Here is an 18200-nt window from a genome sequence, read left to right as displayed (position 1 = left end):
TGGCTTGGATGACTCTGGCCCAGAAAAAGAGAGTTTCTTTTTATGTGCTTAGCACAGTCTTCTGTAACTTGAGGAACAGACACTTCTGATTTTGGTTGACCTGGATTTAATCCTTGCAGGGATACAAGCCATAGGTGTCAAATGAAACTGGCCTTCATCCAAGATTCATCAAGTAGTTGGCAGATGTTAGGCATGTTTGGAGATAGGAGTTCTGTGGTCTCTAAATCGCTAAACTTGAGAATGAGGAAGATTGTGGGAGTCCCTGGGAAGACCTAAATGGTCCTCTCTTTCTAAATTCCCCCAAACAGTGCCTTTCTTAGGTCCCCTTGGCATGTATTGAATGTTCCCTCCTCTCTCATTTTTTGTTAGCTGATTCTTTAAAAAATTCCAGCACTGTTCCAGATTAAAGGTGGACACCACTCCTTCCTAACAGCCCTCCTCCCCCAACCAGTCCCTGGATGAGTGCAGAAAAACACAACAGCCCTACTCAATTGATTTTATTTTCATTTTTTATTGAAAGCTTCATCAAAGAAAACAGAAGTTTAAACCTAACATCCACTGATCTACAGAAAGCCCAAGGGATGGGAGAGAGAGTTGCTAATTTGCCTGTGGTACAGATGAAGAAATTAAAAATAAAACCAGAAACACCTTAGAATTACAGAAGTTTCCATGACAGTCAGAGACAGCAGTACAAAAATGCTCTTAAATAAAATTCAAAATTGAATGATGTTTCAGAAGTTCCATGAAGTTGAATATGGACTGAAACAAGGGTTTTAAAAGAAGCTGTGTCCCATTTTTTTTAGAAACTGAATATCTCATAGCAGATAATACTACTACATATATTTTTTTAAATTAAGATTCCATTTTTTTTCTTCTTTTGAAATAAATGGAAGCATTTATGTCCAGAATAGAGAAAACATTTTCAAGTGTCTCTTTGAAATAATTTTTACAGTTCCTGAAAAGCAGGGAATAACTCATTTTTTAAATATATATATGAAGAGAGAACATATTTGAGGGAGGAGGAAAGAACATCTTTCTCAATAACCTAGACCAGAGGGTTTGAAACAAAATATAACATTAAAGTTACACTTTGGACATTATTTAAATTTGATGTGATCATAAAAATATCCATGGGAGTGTCAAAGTCATTCGGCCTTAATACAGTAATGCAGTCAAAATATAACGAAAACAGTGCAATAGTTTTGGTCAAAGATTTAAAAATATGAATATGACTGTGCCAAGAGCTACCATTATACTCTCTTTGCAGAAGTTGTGTGGATCCATGCTACTGGTTCAAATTTAGTGGAGTGAAGGAAACAAAAATAACTTTCTTTTGAGGGAAGCCGAATTCTTTGCTATGATTTTTTTCCTGTATACTCTGCAAGAATACAGCCGACTCTCAATTATTTCTGGTAGATAGGAAAAGACATTATAGATAATCAAAATTTATGACATATAATGTACTGACATTAATTTTACCAATGATTTCAAACTCTCTTAAGAAATTAATACTTTATAAGAAATAAAACAATCAATTTTTATTTCCAATTGTTTGTCCTACCCTCAGAGTGACATGCTAATAAAAGGAAACAGAGCCCAAGGCCTACACATTGAAAAGAAAAAACACACCCACAAAGTAGATAATTAGCCCTTCAAAAATTGAGAGTGATTGTATTTATGCACAACTCAGAAATTGGGGCAGTAGTAAGAAAAGCTCAAGTATGACTCAGTGGCCTAGTGGTTCTTCCTGCAGATCCAAGCTTGACTGCACCTCTCCTTCAGCTTTAAAGCTTTCTGAGTGGAAGAAAATTTTCTTGATATATTATTTTCCCTCACAAAAACAAACAGAAATGAATATTGAAAGACATTCATCCCTTTTTTGCTACAGAGAGTGTATCTACATGTTAGAGTATAAAGCCAATGATAAATTAATGTGGCGTGAACTCTTGTCTCTCACAACATACAAGGTCTTTGGGGTCACTTGGGGATTTAGCATTTAGTTTTTGTACTTTCCTGAACGCTATGTAATCTGCAAAGGACAGCCATGACCAAGAGCATTTGGGATTAAAGGACCAATTTCATACTTAAGAATGTTTGGTAGGAAATGTTAAACTTGAGTCAGACCCAACTGTCTTCCAATGCCACAGTGGATGTCATTTGTAAAACAAATTGATTCATTAATGAAATCCCATTATCACTAGCCACAGGAAGGGTAGAGTGTACAGAATCAATGAGCCTGTTTAAATTCTGTCAATCCCTCAGATTGAAGTGAGAGGCTGTCAGTCCCAGTAAGTTCAAAATTTTGAAGCATGCCAGCTACAATAACGTGAAAGACAAAATCTCATCCTTTACTTTTTACTGAAGACAAAGTGATATAGATCAAGGTTCTATGACATGTTTAAGCTTTATTATAGTGCATGATTCCTCAAATGTGCTGAATGTTATACATGTACATAAATATTGTCCCTTTACTTGACTTCAAATCATATAAAAAACATGTATTACTGAAACCCACTTGAGAATTTCTCTGTGCTTATCAGCTCATCTGCAGTGGTTCATGCACTCAAATTAAGAATGAAAATGAATTGCCAAATGTATTTTAATCTCCTATTAACATCATAATCTGTCTAGACAGCCTATTGAAACTTCTCCTCAATCGTGAAGATGACTGCAAGAGTCCTAATTAAATCAAATTTCACTTTTCATTAATAGGGGTTTTAGGCCACTGACAAAAAAAAAAAAAAAAAAAAAAGTATTTAGCAAATATCCCAATTATTTAAATAGTTTTTTTTTTTTTTTTTTTTTGGAAAAAAATTACTTTTCTGGGGTCATACATAAATTGAAAGTAGTTTTAAAGCACTTTGCAAGGGGTCCAAAGTATTTTTAGGCATAGTAAAATAAAGTGAACTTCATGCTTTAAACAGCCTTCTTCGGTTGTCAGTCTTATATCTCTAATGGGAGAGCTTTTAACACCATGCAGTTTTTCATTAGAAGGGGGTGGAAGTGAGTCATATGCTTTCAAATGTGACAGATCTGCTAAGGTCACAGGAAGAAGTAATTCAAGTGAAATATGGAGGTAACGTTCTGAAATGTTGAAATCTACCAAGGAAACAAACTAATCCTGGCAAAACTAGAGTCAGGTAAGGATTTTTTTAAGAGTACTGTGACACTTGCAATATTCAAAACATGTCAGCATTCAAGGACAAACGGTCATCAGCACCTACCAGTATTACCTTCAGTTCACTTGGGCTCATTATGTTGTCTTTAGAAGACATGGCCACGTATTGGGGAGCTCCCAGTTACCATGTACACTTTGCCTCCCGTGACAACACCTTATCATTATTAAAAGAAAACTCACTCTTGCAGTGACCATGAAACTAGAATTTACATGAGATAGTGTTTCTCTCATTTGGATTGTGGCTTTAGTTTGTTTCCTGATGTTTAAGCTAAATCTTGGCATTAAAGTCAAAAGGAAAAATGGAAACATACAAATAAATGCTTGAAAATCTGGTGGACCAGAATGCATGGAAAATTAACTTCAACTTAAAAAAAAAATTATAGTCCTAACTAGGATGGGTGACAAAGACTCTATCTCAAAAAAAAAAAAAAGTCACTACAATATATTTTGTTGATTAAATTTGAATTCTGCTGTCTGTATATATTGAAAACTTATTTTGGTTTATTATCACACAATGTAATGCTGCTTACCTGTTGATGCTTTTTTTTCTCTCCCAGACTTGGCTCTTCAAAACAAGTCTTAGGTAAGACAACAGACAAAGTAGGGCAAATTTGAGTATGTGCCATTGTTTTCCTTCTACTTTTTTTCTTTTTGGTTTGAAAACATATATTTTATAGAATGGCATGATATAAACTATCCAAACACAAAACACACATGAACACATCAAATGACAGGTCATTTCCTTTTGCAGAAAGTGGCTTAAAAAATTGATATTGAAATTTCATAGTTGAAAAAAATATTTCTGAATGTACAAATAAAGCAGCAGTTTTGAATAGAAACAGGAAGTTACCTAGGCACATTCATTAGCCACATGGTAGCTACCTCTTAGCCTCATTGTTGATTGTGTAAATGAGACTTTCTTTGTATCACATTAATACATGTTTTTGGTTATTTTTTCACAGAAATGAAAGAAAGTATATTGGTTTCATATTCAAATGAATTATGCCCAGGATAATCCTTATTTATACAAAGAGTTTAGAGAGTGAAAAAGAGAAACAGAAAATATGGTTCCCATACATGTCTTTTTGTACCCCAAAAAACTTTGGGGCCCACTTTTCAAAGATAAAAACTTAAGTGCCACCTTTATAATGCATGGGAAGCTGAAGGATGGAACAAAAGACAGTATAAATCTAGCATTTTCTCTAAAGCATGAAAAACCATAATGGTGGGTGTGACCAGTTGGAATTTCTCTGTAACACACACTACATTTTCTTGGATACACGTTGTCTCCAATGTGACCATAAATATATGGAGTCATTCTCTGATTTGAGCTTCCAATTCATGGGGTTGCAAATAAGAGAACCAGAGTTTATATAAATAGTGGAATACTGACAATTTCACATGAGTCAACCTTATTACTCATGTTGACATAATGGAAATATGATTTACCTTTAAAACTTTTTAGTTTTTAAAAAGCCTACCCTGTTTTATAGTACACTTAAATACATTTCCCTGCTTCTTTTGGACTAAGAGAGGCTCCTGTGACTTAGTTTGCGAAAAAGAATTTCACCTATTTGATTCAAAGGATTCATTCAGAAAGCAATCTAGTGAATGGTTCACCTAACAAAATTCTATTCCATTGTCCTTAATTTCAGGTAAAACTGTAAAGGTTGAACACATATCTCATGAATTAAAAATGTAGATATATTTTACAGGTGGGTCAATTTAATTCATTTTAGACAAAGTTTTGCATCATTCTAAATGCAAGTATTCCTCCTTGGTTTACATGATTGATCATACCTAATTCTTTTGGTTCTTATTGATATAAATCATACTGTTTCTTGATTGTCAACTAGCATTTTAAGGACTTCCCTAAATTCCACTAATAGAATTCTCATTCTTATTAGGCCTACCCGCCTCAAAGAATTAAACTGAAAGAAAAAGTTCTTTCGGCAACACCAAGATATGAAAATACAATGAAAAGAGGCAAAAAGAAGATACCCCCTCCCCATTTGCAAAACCAAGGTGACTATTCATGGTAGGTGATAACAAAGACAGAGGTGAGAAGACAAAACCCAGAGGTGTTGTAATTTAGAGGGAAGACTATTGTTACAAATACAATGAGACCTTTCCAGGAGACCACTCACCGTTTCACAGAATATCACTAAGTTTTTTGACAAGTGACCTTTCAGACCAGGTTCAGAAAGTGTCTTTAGCTGAAAATTCATATAAAGAATATTCAACCTGTTAAATAAGCATCTTGGTTTACTAGTGGCCATCAGTACAGGTTTCACTATTCAAGACAGCTAATGAGAAACCGGAAAAGCTCACAGAATTTAAAGCCACTCGGCTCTATCAATCAGTTGATACCCAGAACTGTTCATGCTGAAACTGCTAAACACAGCAGGTACAAGCTTCTGCTATCAATGAATATACATTTAAAGAAAAGAAAGACAACTCCCCCCACCCTCTTTTTTTGCACTATGTAAAACACCAGTGGAAGGTAGTTTAAACAAACAACAAAGTAAGAACTGGTCCGGCCATGTCGGTCAAATAAATTTTTTTTTGTTTTTTTTTTTTTAAAAGAAAAGAAATGAAAAACAACCTCTATCTTCTGGACTGTAATAGGGTGTCACTTCATCTTTGGTATAAAATAGGCCATCCATAGGCTGAATTTGATCACAACTAGGAAAGACTACAGAAATTGTCAACAATTTCTCTATCTATTGCTTTTTTTTTGTTTTTTTTTTTGCACTTTTTGACCATAAGCTCCTATCTACTTAAGTTTTTTTTTTTTTTTTTAATGCTCTTAAGCTAGGTTTTGCAATGTGACAAGCAAAGCTGACTAAAAACTTTGTAAAGCTCATAAAAAAGACTGCAGATAAAAAGCACTAATGCTTTTGCTAGCGATCACGCTTTGTAAATTAAAAAAATCTGCATTCTGCCCCCCAAACACGCATTATTTCTAATGCAGTTGTTTTTAAACCAACATTAATAACTTTACTGTAAAATGTTTTAGCCTTTTAGAATGATTCATGTCAACACTTAAGACAAAGTTCATGAAAAGTCCCAGCATTTTTCCAATTCTTGCAGTTGCCATGGTTTCTTTTATCAACAAATTTTCTTCAAATGAAGAAAAACATTTTCATTTAAACTGTACAGTTTTTTTTCACCCTAAAAACTCAGTCTTAAACTTCTGTGCCAGTTAAAGCCAGCGCAATATTTCAATTCTTTCTTGATTTTTGTTTTTAACAAGACGTTGACAGCTTGCCTCGAGAGCCTTTGACGTCCTTAAAATTAAGGCAATTAAGATTCAAGATAAACCTTACCTAAATATTTCTAAGAAAAAATAAAATAAAAAAACCCACTAGATTTAAACAAGAAGGGAAAAAGAGAAAGTAGCTTAATTGTTGAGGAAGACAATTTGTTTCCATTTCTATTGCCCGCCTCTTGACATCAGGTTTTCTGTTTAAAAAAAAAAAGTATCTACACCTTCAGGAAAATTCTGAATTCAATTCAAATGTTCATCCACATAAAATATCAACCTTCAATGTTTTGTTTTGTTTTGTAGTTTTTTTTTTTTTCCTCTTCTGGAATTTTTTTCTGTAGTTAAAAAAAAATGATGGCAAAAATAAATTGTCAGACCACATGAAGACCATTTGCACAGCACATAAAAACTGTTTTCATTGGGTAAGGTATAAAACTAAAAAAAAAAAAAAAAAAAAAAAAAAAAAAAAAAAAATGCATTCCATTGACGTCTGTGCAAACTGGAAGTCAACTTCTTGTTCAATGAAGTTTCTTCATTCAAGGCAAAGATTCAGACGGACATTCTTCAGTCCTGTTTATGGTCTGTGAAAACAATTGAATAAGAGTGGTCATTAAATTAAAGTAACTTTGAAATCACCTTCTGTGCCCTTTTCCAATGAGGCAGCTTTAAAAGATACCAAGCTTTCAATATAACATAGTCACAAAACCATCATAATATCATACTGAGTCTATGAGATTGTCAAATTCTGCCACTTTCACTTAAATACAGATTTGGGCCAGAGAGTTTGTTTACATTAAAAATCAAGGTTAATAGCTTACATTGTAGCTCCTTACAGATCCTTTGAATAATTCTGTTCCTTCAATACTACTGTAGGAATCATCACTAATTCCCACAACGTATATGAGATTCTTTACTCTGCACCCAAAATAACTGGGTTGTATGTTATCTCGTGGTATTCATCACGTACATTTACATAAGGCTTATTGCCTGAGGAAATAAGTGAGACAGTTAAGAAGCCAATGCAGTTTTGTTCTCTTTTCCTCTTCCCCTTCTTTCTTGTTCATTCCCTCTATCAAGATTATAAGTTTGTGACAGCAGGAACTATATTTTACTTATACCTTTTGCGTTTTAGGCACAGTGGTATATACACAATAGGTGTTTAACTAGAAAATATCATTTTACTATATGCCACTTTGCTTAGCTCATTTCGAATAGACTTCTGCTACTGCTGTTTCTACGTTGCAAGGTTAACCTTCCAGTAAGATGACTTTACTCTTAGCTCTTTTGCCCACAGGTTAGAAGTTTGTAAAATCACTTCAGAGTTATGCTATAGAAAGAAGGACCTTTATATTATCTGTAAGTCACATTTAACTGAAGGCCTTTTTGTTCAGGGTATCGGATGACAGCAAAAAGTTATGCAAGTTCTTCTGATGCACAGTTGCTTAATTTAGTAAATATGACTCAGTGTTACTGTGTCTAGTTTTACAGATTGTTTACTATACAAGATGCATGACTGAGGGAGTGGGGGCTAAATTTCAGCCCATTGTCTCTTCTCCAAGGTATGTACCCTGGAGGAGAGCTGTAACCCCAGTTCACAGTGTTTTAAACTGTTTAATGTGTAGCTTGAGATGGCCCAGAAAGGACATAGTTTCCTAATTTGCAAAAAGCCATCATATGAGCCAGCTATGGCTATTAGGAACCTGATTAATTTCTTCCTAAAATCATGTGAGGAAAGCTACCAGTTGATATATCGAATATTCAATTTTTATCAATCGGTTAAGTCCCTAAAAATATATTTCTGTGTTATATGAGGAAGTGAGATATCTTTTAAGAAGCAAAGCAATTACAATTTTCATACTGTAGCAACAATAAGAAAAATTTTATTAGTGGTAGTCATGGGAACCACGGTTTATATTTTAACTATCTCTAGCTTTGCACACTATAGACTTACTCCATTTATTTCTAAAAATCTACATTACTATGGGAACAATTTTTTTTTTCTTGGTTCTATAGCTGTGAGTTGGGGGGTGGTGGGGGGAGAATCTGTTCTTTGTTCCCACTCCCATCTTCTACTCTGATGTTATTGTGTACTGAACGGAAAATGCCTAAAACACCATGAGTCTCTTTAGCAGCTGCTCAGTGAATGATGTCTTATTCAGTGGACTACTGTGCATAGAAGACCTGATCCATCAAGCTCAAGTACTTGATTCACTGGTCTCAGAAGCATTGATATTTATGAGCTAGGCTGGAAGTACTTTAGGTTTTATAACTGTACACAAATGTTTCCAATAGCCCTCTCCCATAATTTGCTTGGTTCTTAAAGTGGCCCCATTGCCACATGAAAACAAATGATGGCAAATAGATGGTTGTACTTCACAAGTTCATGTTCACTAGCTGAAGTTTGAAGGAAAAAGGATCTTGCCATTGAATAGAACTGAATTCACTCCTGCCCATCTCCTGTGTCCTGGAATAAATGTGAATGTGCACATTTACATAATACTTATGGATTGCACTGAAATTCATAAAAATAGAAGGGTTCTAATTTTTTTTTAGGCTGGGATCTTTGGCAACAAGAACATGTTAAGTTGGACATTTTAGAAATAAAATGGGGCACAACTTGAAAACAGGAATTCATGTGAAGAAATGAGTATGGAAATCATTTGCAAATTGTAAAACAGTGCACATACAATGTATTATTACAATATATTACAATACATAAAATGTTGTATTATTCACAAGTGTAAAGGACATAATTTGCTCATCATTAATATACTAACAATGTATAGAAATTTGGTATTCATGGCAGTTCAGTTAGCCAGAGAAGATTTGAAATATAAAAAGAACTTGCAATACCAGGGTTGAAATGATGGCCTTCTAAAGTCAGAGTAAATGTGGTAGAGTAGGAATTTCACTGAATTTAAGAATACAGAGGCATTTTGAATCCTCTCATCCCTCCTCCTCCCTCAAAAAAAAAAAAAAAAAAATAGGCACAGTGGATAGATTGGAACGTAACAAACCATAATCTTAGAAATCTGTTTTAGAGCAGGAGGAAGTCTTAGGGATAGCCAAATGAAGCAATATTTTCCAGAATAATTCCTGACAGACTAGCTTCATGTAATGCTATGTAAAAAGTGGGATTCTGTGATCCCGACTGTGGAAAAAGTCATAGTACATTCCCACTACTGGCTAAATTAAAGAAGTAGTTAGGGTACCCATAAAGAAGGGCATGAATATTTTTAAAAAATTGTTCTTGAAAGAATATAATCTTTTACATAGGTATCCAAATTACAAACATGTAGATGAAACTTTGTGAGACATCTTTAATAATTTAATTTTTCTTTTCTTTTTTTAAATTATACTTTCAGTTCTGGGGTGCATGTGCAGAATGTATAGGTTTGTTACATAGGTGTATACATGCCATGGTGATTTGCAGCACCCATCGTCTACATTAGGTATTTCTCCTAATGCTATACCTTCCCTAGCCCCCCACCCCGTGACAGGTCCCAGTATGTGATGCTCCCACCCCCCATTGTCCATGTTCTCATTGTTCAACTCCCACGTATGAATGAGAACACATGGTGTTTGGTTTTCTGTTCCTGTATTAGTTTGCTGAGAATGATGCTTTCCAGCTTCATCCATGTCCCTCCAAAGGACATGAACTCATCTTTTTCTATGGCTACATAGTATTCAATGGTATGTATGTGCCACATTTCGTTTATCCAGTCTATCATTGATGGGCATTTGGGTTGGTTCCAAGTCTTTGCTATTGTGAACAGTGCCACAGTAAACATACGTGTGCATGTGTCTTTATAGTAGAATGATTTATAATCCTTTGGGTATATACCCAGCAATGGGATTGCTGGGTCAGATTGTATTTCTGGTTCTAGATCCTTGAGGAATCACCACACTGTCTTCCACAATGGTTGAACTAATTTACACTCCCACCAACAGTGTAAAAGCATTTTTTTCCACATCCTCTCCAGCATCTGTTGTTTCCTGACTTTTTAATGATCGCCATTCTAACTGGTGTGAGATGGTATCTCATTGTGGTTTTGATTGGCATTCCTCTAATGACAAATGATGAGCTTTTTTTTATGTTTGTTGGCTGCATAAATGTCTTCTTTTGTGAAGTGTCTGTTCACATCCTTTGCCCACTTTTTGATGGGGTTGTTTTTTTTCTTGTAAATTTATTCAAGTTCTTTGTAGACTCTGGATATTAGCCTTTTGTCAGATGGATAGATTGCAAAATTTTTCTCCCATTCTGTAGGTTGCCTGTTCACCCTGATGATAGTTTCTTGTGCTATGCAGAAGTTCTTTAGTTTAATCAGATCCCATTTGTCTAGTTTGGCTTTTGTTGCCATTGTTTTCGGTGTTTTAATCATGAAGTTTTTGCCCATGCCTATGACCTGATTTTCTTCTAGGGTTTTTATGGTTTTAGGTCTTATGTTTAAGTCTTTAATCCATCTTGAGTTAATTTTTGTATAAGGTGTAAGGAAGGAATCCAGTTTCAGCATTTTGCATATGGTTAGCCAGTTTTCCCAATACCATTTATTAAATAGAGAATCCTTTCCCCATTGCTTGTTTTTATCAGTTTTGTAAAAGATCAGATGATTGTAGATGTGTGGTGTTATTTCTGAGGCCTCTGTTCTGTTCCATTGGTCTACATATCTGTTTTGGTACCTGTACCATGCTATTTTGGTTATGTAGCCTTGTAGTATAGTCTGAAATCAGGTAGCATGATGTGTCTTTGTTCTTTTTGCTTAAGATTGTCGTGGCTATGCGGGCTCTTTTTTGATTTTATATGAAATTTAAAGTAGTTTTTTCCAATTCTATGAAGAAAGTCAATGGTAGCTTGATGGGGATAGCATTAAATCTATAAATTACTTTGGGCAGTATGGCCATTTTCACATAATTATTTCAATAGATGCAGTAAAGGCCTTCAACAAAGTTCAACAGCCCTTCATGCTAAAAACTCTTAATAAACTAGGTATTGATGGAATGTATCTCAAAATAATAAGAGCTATTTATGACATACCCACACCCAATATCATTCTGAATGGGCAAACCTGGAAGCACTTCCTTTGAAAACTGACACAAGACAAGGATGCCCTCTCTCACCATTCCTATTCAACATAGTATTGGACGTTCTGGCTAGAGCAATCAGGAAAGAGAAATAAATAAAGGGCATTCAATCAGGAAAAGAGGAATTCAAATTCTGTTTGCAGATGACATGATTGCATATTTAGAAAAGTCCATCATCTCAGCCCAAAATCTCCTTAAGCTGATAAGCAACTTCAGCAAAGTCTCAGGATACAAAATCAAGGTGCAAAAATCAAAAGCATTCCTATATGCCAGTAACAGGCAAACAGAGCCAAATCATGGGCGAATTTCCATTCACAATTGCTACAAAGAGAATAGAACACCTAGGAATACAACTTACAGGAGATATGAAGGACATCTTCAGGGAGAACAACAAACCACTGCTCAAGGAATAACAGAGGACACAAACAAATGAAAAAAACATTCCATGCTCATGGATAGGAAGAATTAATTTGATTTTTAAAAATCTTGGAGGCCAGGCATGGTGGCTCATGCCTGTAACCCCAGCACTTTGGGAGGCCAATGCAGGAGGATCGCTTGAGGCCAGGAGTTTGAGATAAGCCTGGCTAACATCACAAAATCCCATCTCTAATAAAAATACAAAAATTAGCTGGGCATGGTGGTGTATGCCTGTAATCCCAGTTACTCAGGAGGCTGAGACAGGAAAATTGCTTGAACCGGGGAGGTGGAGGTTGCAGTGAGCTGAGATCACACCACTACACTCCAGCCTGAGTGACAGAGTGAGACTCTGGCATGTGCTGTCTGTCTCTCTGTCTCTCTCTCTCTCTACATATATATTTTATATATATACATATATAATATATACTATATACATATATAATATATATACTATATACACTATATATAATATATACTATATATACTATATATAATATATATACTATATATACTATATGTATATAATTTAATTAAAACAATAATTTTAAAAAGCCTCTTAGAATTCCCTGAGAGGAAGGCATCACACACCCTAATCTTTCTGAAAGTAAAACATTTGCTGTATTTATTTGACGCTCTAGGAGGTCATGTCAATTAGTATTTTTATGACTTTGAAAAAAAATGAAACAAGCAAACTATTTCACTTAGTTTAAACCAGTGTATCCCAACATATTGACCAGAAAGTACTTCCCAACCCCAACTCCAGGGCACAGTGACAAATCCTCCCTCAGCACTAGAGACCTAATTAACACTCTTTGGAGAACACCGATGTAATCCTCCCACTGTAGAGAAGAGTAAAATGAGGCTCCAAAGGGGTGAGTGATAACTAGGAAGTGGTAAAGGTGGAATCTGAACCAAGGACTTCTGATTCCACATATTACAATTTAACTTTGATTGAAGACATACTTTTCAGATCTAGTTACTTTTAAGGTTTCCTACATAGCACAAAGGAAAACGGATAACTTGGGTGGGAATTGGAATGCTCATAGAATTTCCAAAATAAACCACAGTTATTTCCTCCTTCTCTGATTAGAACCTGGAATCCTTTTGCATTACCAGCCTCTTTTTATTATTATTTTAATGGTTTTTGGAGTACAAGTGGTTTTGGTTACATGAATGAATTATATAGTGATGAATTCTTAGATTTTGGTGTACTTGTCACCTGAGCAGTAAACACTATGCCCTATATGTAGTCTTTTATCCCTCAAGTAACCTCTTTTAACAATGGGGGAAAGAAAACTCCATAGATACTAAAATGTGAAGTCCTTTGATTTACCTTGAAATGTGGAATTTGGAATATTAAATATTTGCCAACATATATCCCAAATATAGTCCCTTAATCCATAGGCACATCATTTATATTTCTCAAACTCTTCCTTTAAACCATCTGTTGTGAAGTCTGTACTTTACAATGTCTTTAGGGTAGACAATTGTGATGTTAAATGTATGTATAATGGGTTAAGCTACTTTTCAGGAACACTGGCTGCCCTAATCAGAATTTCACACCCCACAGGAGGTCAGCTAGCATTTAATGAGAAAGGCCAGAGGTTTGTACAAGTACTTAAAGCTATTGTATCTCAATTAACATAATGATTGTTAGAAATGGGCTGCCTGATGAAAGTAGTAGCATGTTAATTAGCATAATGATGCTGGAAATGAACTGCCATTTGTGAAACTTGGAGTATTTAAGATAATGTGGATTGGTTACATTATTTTAGACATATTCTACACTTCACAAGAAAAGGGAAGGATACAATAAAATGTGGGGAAAAATCAGGCAAAGTAGCGGTGCCTAATCATAGCTACTTGGGAGTCTGAGGAGGAAGGATCTCTTGAGACCAAGAGTTCAAGGTTGTAGTGAGCAACTTGTAGGTTGATCGGACAACTTGCACCGCTGCACTTCAGACTAGGTGACAGAGTAAGACCCTGCCTATAATTTTTTTCAATAAAAAAGCTTTAAAAATATTAAAAATGTGGGGAAATTTGTAGCATATGACTAACTTTAGGACGTTGTTTGAGCTTGATCTCAAAATTGGACTATCGTTGAATAATTTTCTGGTGGCTTCTGTAAGGATAACATCACCCTACCTCTAGAAAATGGTCAAATCTAACCTGAGTGAATTTTTCATGTAAGATAAGTTATTTCTAAAAACAGAACTGGGACTTCAAGTATACAGAGCAAACTGTATAAATTGTGTTGTGCCTACTTTCTAATCAATGCTGGTTACATATTTTCAAAGTGCCTCCATGGGTGCTCTTGCATCCCTCAAACTTTTCCCAGTGATGGTTATCAATGAAAAGAAACCCAGTTTTTATGACCCAAATGCTAAGCTGAATTACCAATGTCTTCCTTGAATGATTGTGAAGAATCTCATGTCTTATTGTGGCTAAAATTGATACAAATTTAGAGTCACATTAATTACTCCTGTTTACAAATTTACAGGAGTGATTGCCATCCACAAATTTATTTTATTTAGATTATTCATTTGGTTTCATTCAATTTTGTGATGCTATTGTTGTTTTAAGTCAAAAACTTCTAGCACTTTGTATCATATCAAGGAAGAGAATATAAGTAGGACCTGTTAAAATTTTCTCCAGGTTTAATGTCCATAGGGCAATGCAAGTGGTTTTCACATGCCACACTTTTCACATGTCACATCATTGAAATATTTTATGTTCCAAGTTACATTCATAATAATTAGATTCCTTGTCTTTCTACAAAAATCAGGCCTTCCTGGGCTTTTAGCTCATCTGCCTCTGTTAATGGCATCAATAACTTCATTGTTTTGCTTGGAATTTTTAAGTCTTGTTTTTTTCTTTCTTTTTCTTTGGTCTCTCCCTATTTGGCTTCCCTACCTCACCATCATACCCACTACCATCATACTTCAGACCTTTACCTCCTCCTGTGTGAATAATTGAAATAATAGGACTGGGGATTTTCAATGCTTCCAAGTGCCTTGTCTACTTCAGCTGGAATAGTAGTCCTAGAACAAGGAAAATGCTGTCCAAGCACCTCAGTATGACACATGATACTAGAATCTGGGTCAATTCTGCCTTTTCATACTGTTCTATTAGTCTGTCTCATTTCTCAGAGAAATACTCTGAGCTTTCCCATCTATGCACTTTGGTCAAACTGTTATTCTGCCTAGAACATTGCTTTTTCCCATAAGACCTAGATCCAGTTGCCAAAACTTCCATTAGTGTTTATCCAGCCAGAAAAGAAAAATGATGTGCATTCTAACTACAGTACTTTTGAGGAGAGTTCTTTTCATTTTCTTCATTGTAGTACATGGATAGCTAGATATAGATATGGATATAGATAATTCACATGTAGATCTAAATCATGTACCAGATTGTAAACCTTGGAGGGCAGGGATCCTGTCTCCTAGTACAGTACCTGGCAAGATGCTGGTACCACAAGTGAAGTTGGACCTGCGTATGGAGGTGATGGGGAGACTGTCACCAGAATCCGTTAGAGGCAGAGATGCTCTTTTTGGATCAGGCAAAACACCTGCTTCCCCACCACATCATACAATGACCAGACAAAGGTACCTTACACCTGGTAGGGACAGCCTTGAGTGAGAGGAACGCACTTCACCGGAGGTTCACAAATGGAAGCAACTAAAGCTTCTTTAATCAGGCAGGGAGAGAAGGAGATTCTGGACAGTTGCAAGAAGGGGAAAAATTTGCATTCTGAAATTTCTGAAATCCATCCGTGAAACATGCTCCTCTTTACCAAGCATCCATTGGTAATAGAGTCATTAATGTTTAAATCAAATCGTGTCATTCCTGTTTTTTTTAAAGACTTCCAAAAGTTTCCTAGCTCACTTAGAATATAACAAAGTATAATCACTGGATCCAAAGCCAAGTAGCCAAGGGCCAAAAATTCTATAACAGCTGGCCTGTTTGACTCATCTCCTGTTACTTTCCCCTCTAGTTCAGAACATTCATGCCTCAGGTGGCCCCTCAGGGCCTCTGAACTTCCTGTTTCATCTACTTAAAATAATTTTTCTCCCAATTTCTCCATGATTAGCTTCTAATTGTCTTTCAGATCTGAAGGCTGTATAGACAGGCTTCCCTTGATACCTAATCTTAGGTACTTGGTCACTTTGCATCAAAATAATCTTTTAAAATAATCTGCTTTGTAGCTCTCTTTTTGATAATTTTCTGATTGATCCATTGATTCTAAGTCTACTACTAGAAGGAAACTCCAAGAGAGTGCGGGAGGCATCGGCTTCTTTCATTAGTCTTTCCCCAGCACCTAGAATGCTGCCTGTCACATAGTAGGTGCTCAGTCATTAATTGTTGATTGGATAAATGAAAGGTTTTTTTTCCATTTATCCAGACATCATTAAACTGTTAGCTTGGTTCTAGAATCATTCATTTCCTTATTGTGTTTTGGCACAACCAAAGCCAGTTTCACCTACTCACTGAGTCTGGAGAGGTGTTTCTGGTAAACAGTATATTCGTGAGAATTTTCTTAAAGAAACAGAAATAGGAGAGACTTATTATAAAAAATTTGCTCCGAGATCTGTGGTCAGCAATCCGGAGACCCAGGAGAGCCAATAGGGATAGCGTAGTTCCACTTGAGTCTGACAGCCTGAGAACCAGGAAAGCTCATGATATGAATTCAAGTCCCAGAGCTGGCAGGCTCAAACCCAAGAAAAGCCAATGTTTGAGTTCAAATCCAAAGGCAGGAAAAGACCAATGTTCTCAATCAGTCAGCTAGGAGTTTTCTTTTATTCAGAGGAGGCTCAACTTTTTGTTCTGTTCAGACCTTCTGTTCAGGTCCTAATAGGACAAGGACCTCCCACACTGGGGAGGACCACCTGCTTTACTCAGTCCACTGATTCAAATGTTAATCTCATCCAAAAGCAGCCTCACAGACACACCCGGAAATAATGTTTGACTGACTATATGAGTATGCCATGGTCCAGTCAAATTGACACATAAAATTAACTATCACAAGTTAACTTCTTGTCAACTTGGCGTTCATATGCATCTTCACAAACCATATTTAATCTTTAAAGACAATAACAAGGACGTGATTCATTATAACATGACACAATTATCCTACATATGACTGAAAACACACTAACCCCTTTCACAGAAATAGAGGTAAAGTCTTTGAGTGACGTTTACTCTCCTCTTTGATATTCTGTAACTTAAATACTGATGTAAAATGAACAATACTTAAATACTATGATGTGAAGTCAATATACAATTATACATAAGAGAGTAAGAAAAGATATTTGCTTAATATATATGTTAATATATAAACATACACACACACAAATGTATTCATGAAAAGGTAAGGAGATATTGATGGCAATTACAGTCTTTATTGCTGTAGCTGGTCATAGCTGATATTTAAAATAATCTTCTTTCACTATCCATTCTATGTTCCCTTTGCCTTCAGCAAGTACTTCAGCTGGTCATGCTTCTTTGAGGGGGGTGACCCAAACCTCCATTCCTGAACAATCTGGGCCATTGGATTGAGTAGTCCTGTTGGGACTGTGTTGTAATTTTCCATTTACCTTAATCACGGGGTATGGTAATACTAAGAGACACACTAAGGGATCTCCTGTATTCCAGATATTCTCTTCCTTACCTCCACTGTAGAGTAGTAGTCCAATTTCCCTTTGTTAGTCAGGATTAATCACACCAGCCAGCACAGTAACTCCCTTATTTGCTTGTTGATTTGGAAACATGAGGAGTCCAAAGTGGCTGAGCGGCAGTATTAACTTCTAGTTCAGTAGAATTATTGTTGTCTCTCCTGGTGGAAGCATTCCTCCCTTAGCAACTGAGGTCTCTTGGCCAGCAGAACATAATGTCATGGGTACAGGAAGCAAAAATTTTGCTAGTGAGTCACTAAGGGTATTAGTGAGTGGTGCCACTCTCATTTTTACCTTTTAATTTCTGGACCCATGAAACCTGGCTATAGGAGAACAGCACCATGTATATTGGGTACTCATTCGAAGCACACACAGCCTTTCAGAAATCCTTCACCCATCCCTGCATAGTATTGCCAGTTAGCTAGCATTGTAATTGAGTCTTCAAAAGGACATTCCACTGTCTGTCAAGCCAGCTGCTTCATGGTGGTGGGGAACATAGCAAGATCAGTGAATTCTATGAGCGTGGCCCATTGCTATGCCTTATTTGCTGTGAAATGAGTTCCTTGATCAGAAGCAATGTCGT

At 35.9% G+C, this 18200-nt stretch overlaps 1 protein-coding gene across 11 annotated transcripts in view; it reads right to left on the bottom strand.

Moving 5' to 3' along the window:
• Positions 1-491: 491 nt before the first annotated feature.
• The window catches only part of RBMS3 (RNA binding motif single stranded interacting protein 3), a 743496-nt gene continuing 725787 nt past the window's right edge, over positions 492-18200 (bottom strand). For 5 of the 11 annotated variants that reach the window (XM_073023657.1, XM_073023660.1, XM_073023656.1 and 2 more), the window contains one exon: positions 5959-7027. In XM_073023657.1, the coding sequence (XP_072879758.1) occupies positions 7021-7027 (7 nt within the window). In that variant the 3' untranslated portion in view covers positions 5959-7020. Of the gene's footprint in view, positions 7028-18200 lie in introns of all 11 variants that reach the window. The other 6 variants (XM_008009337.3, XM_008009341.3, XM_008009343.3 and 3 more) reach the window with 3 other exon arrangements.

This window comes from Chlorocebus sabaeus, chromosome 15 (genome assembly GCF_047675955.1).
Source record: "Chlorocebus sabaeus isolate Y175 chromosome 15, mChlSab1.0.hap1, whole genome shotgun sequence".
Taxonomy (NCBI): Eukaryota; Metazoa; Chordata; class Mammalia; order Primates; family Cercopithecidae; genus Chlorocebus; species Chlorocebus sabaeus.
This window is presented reverse-complemented; position numbering and strand designations above follow the sequence as displayed.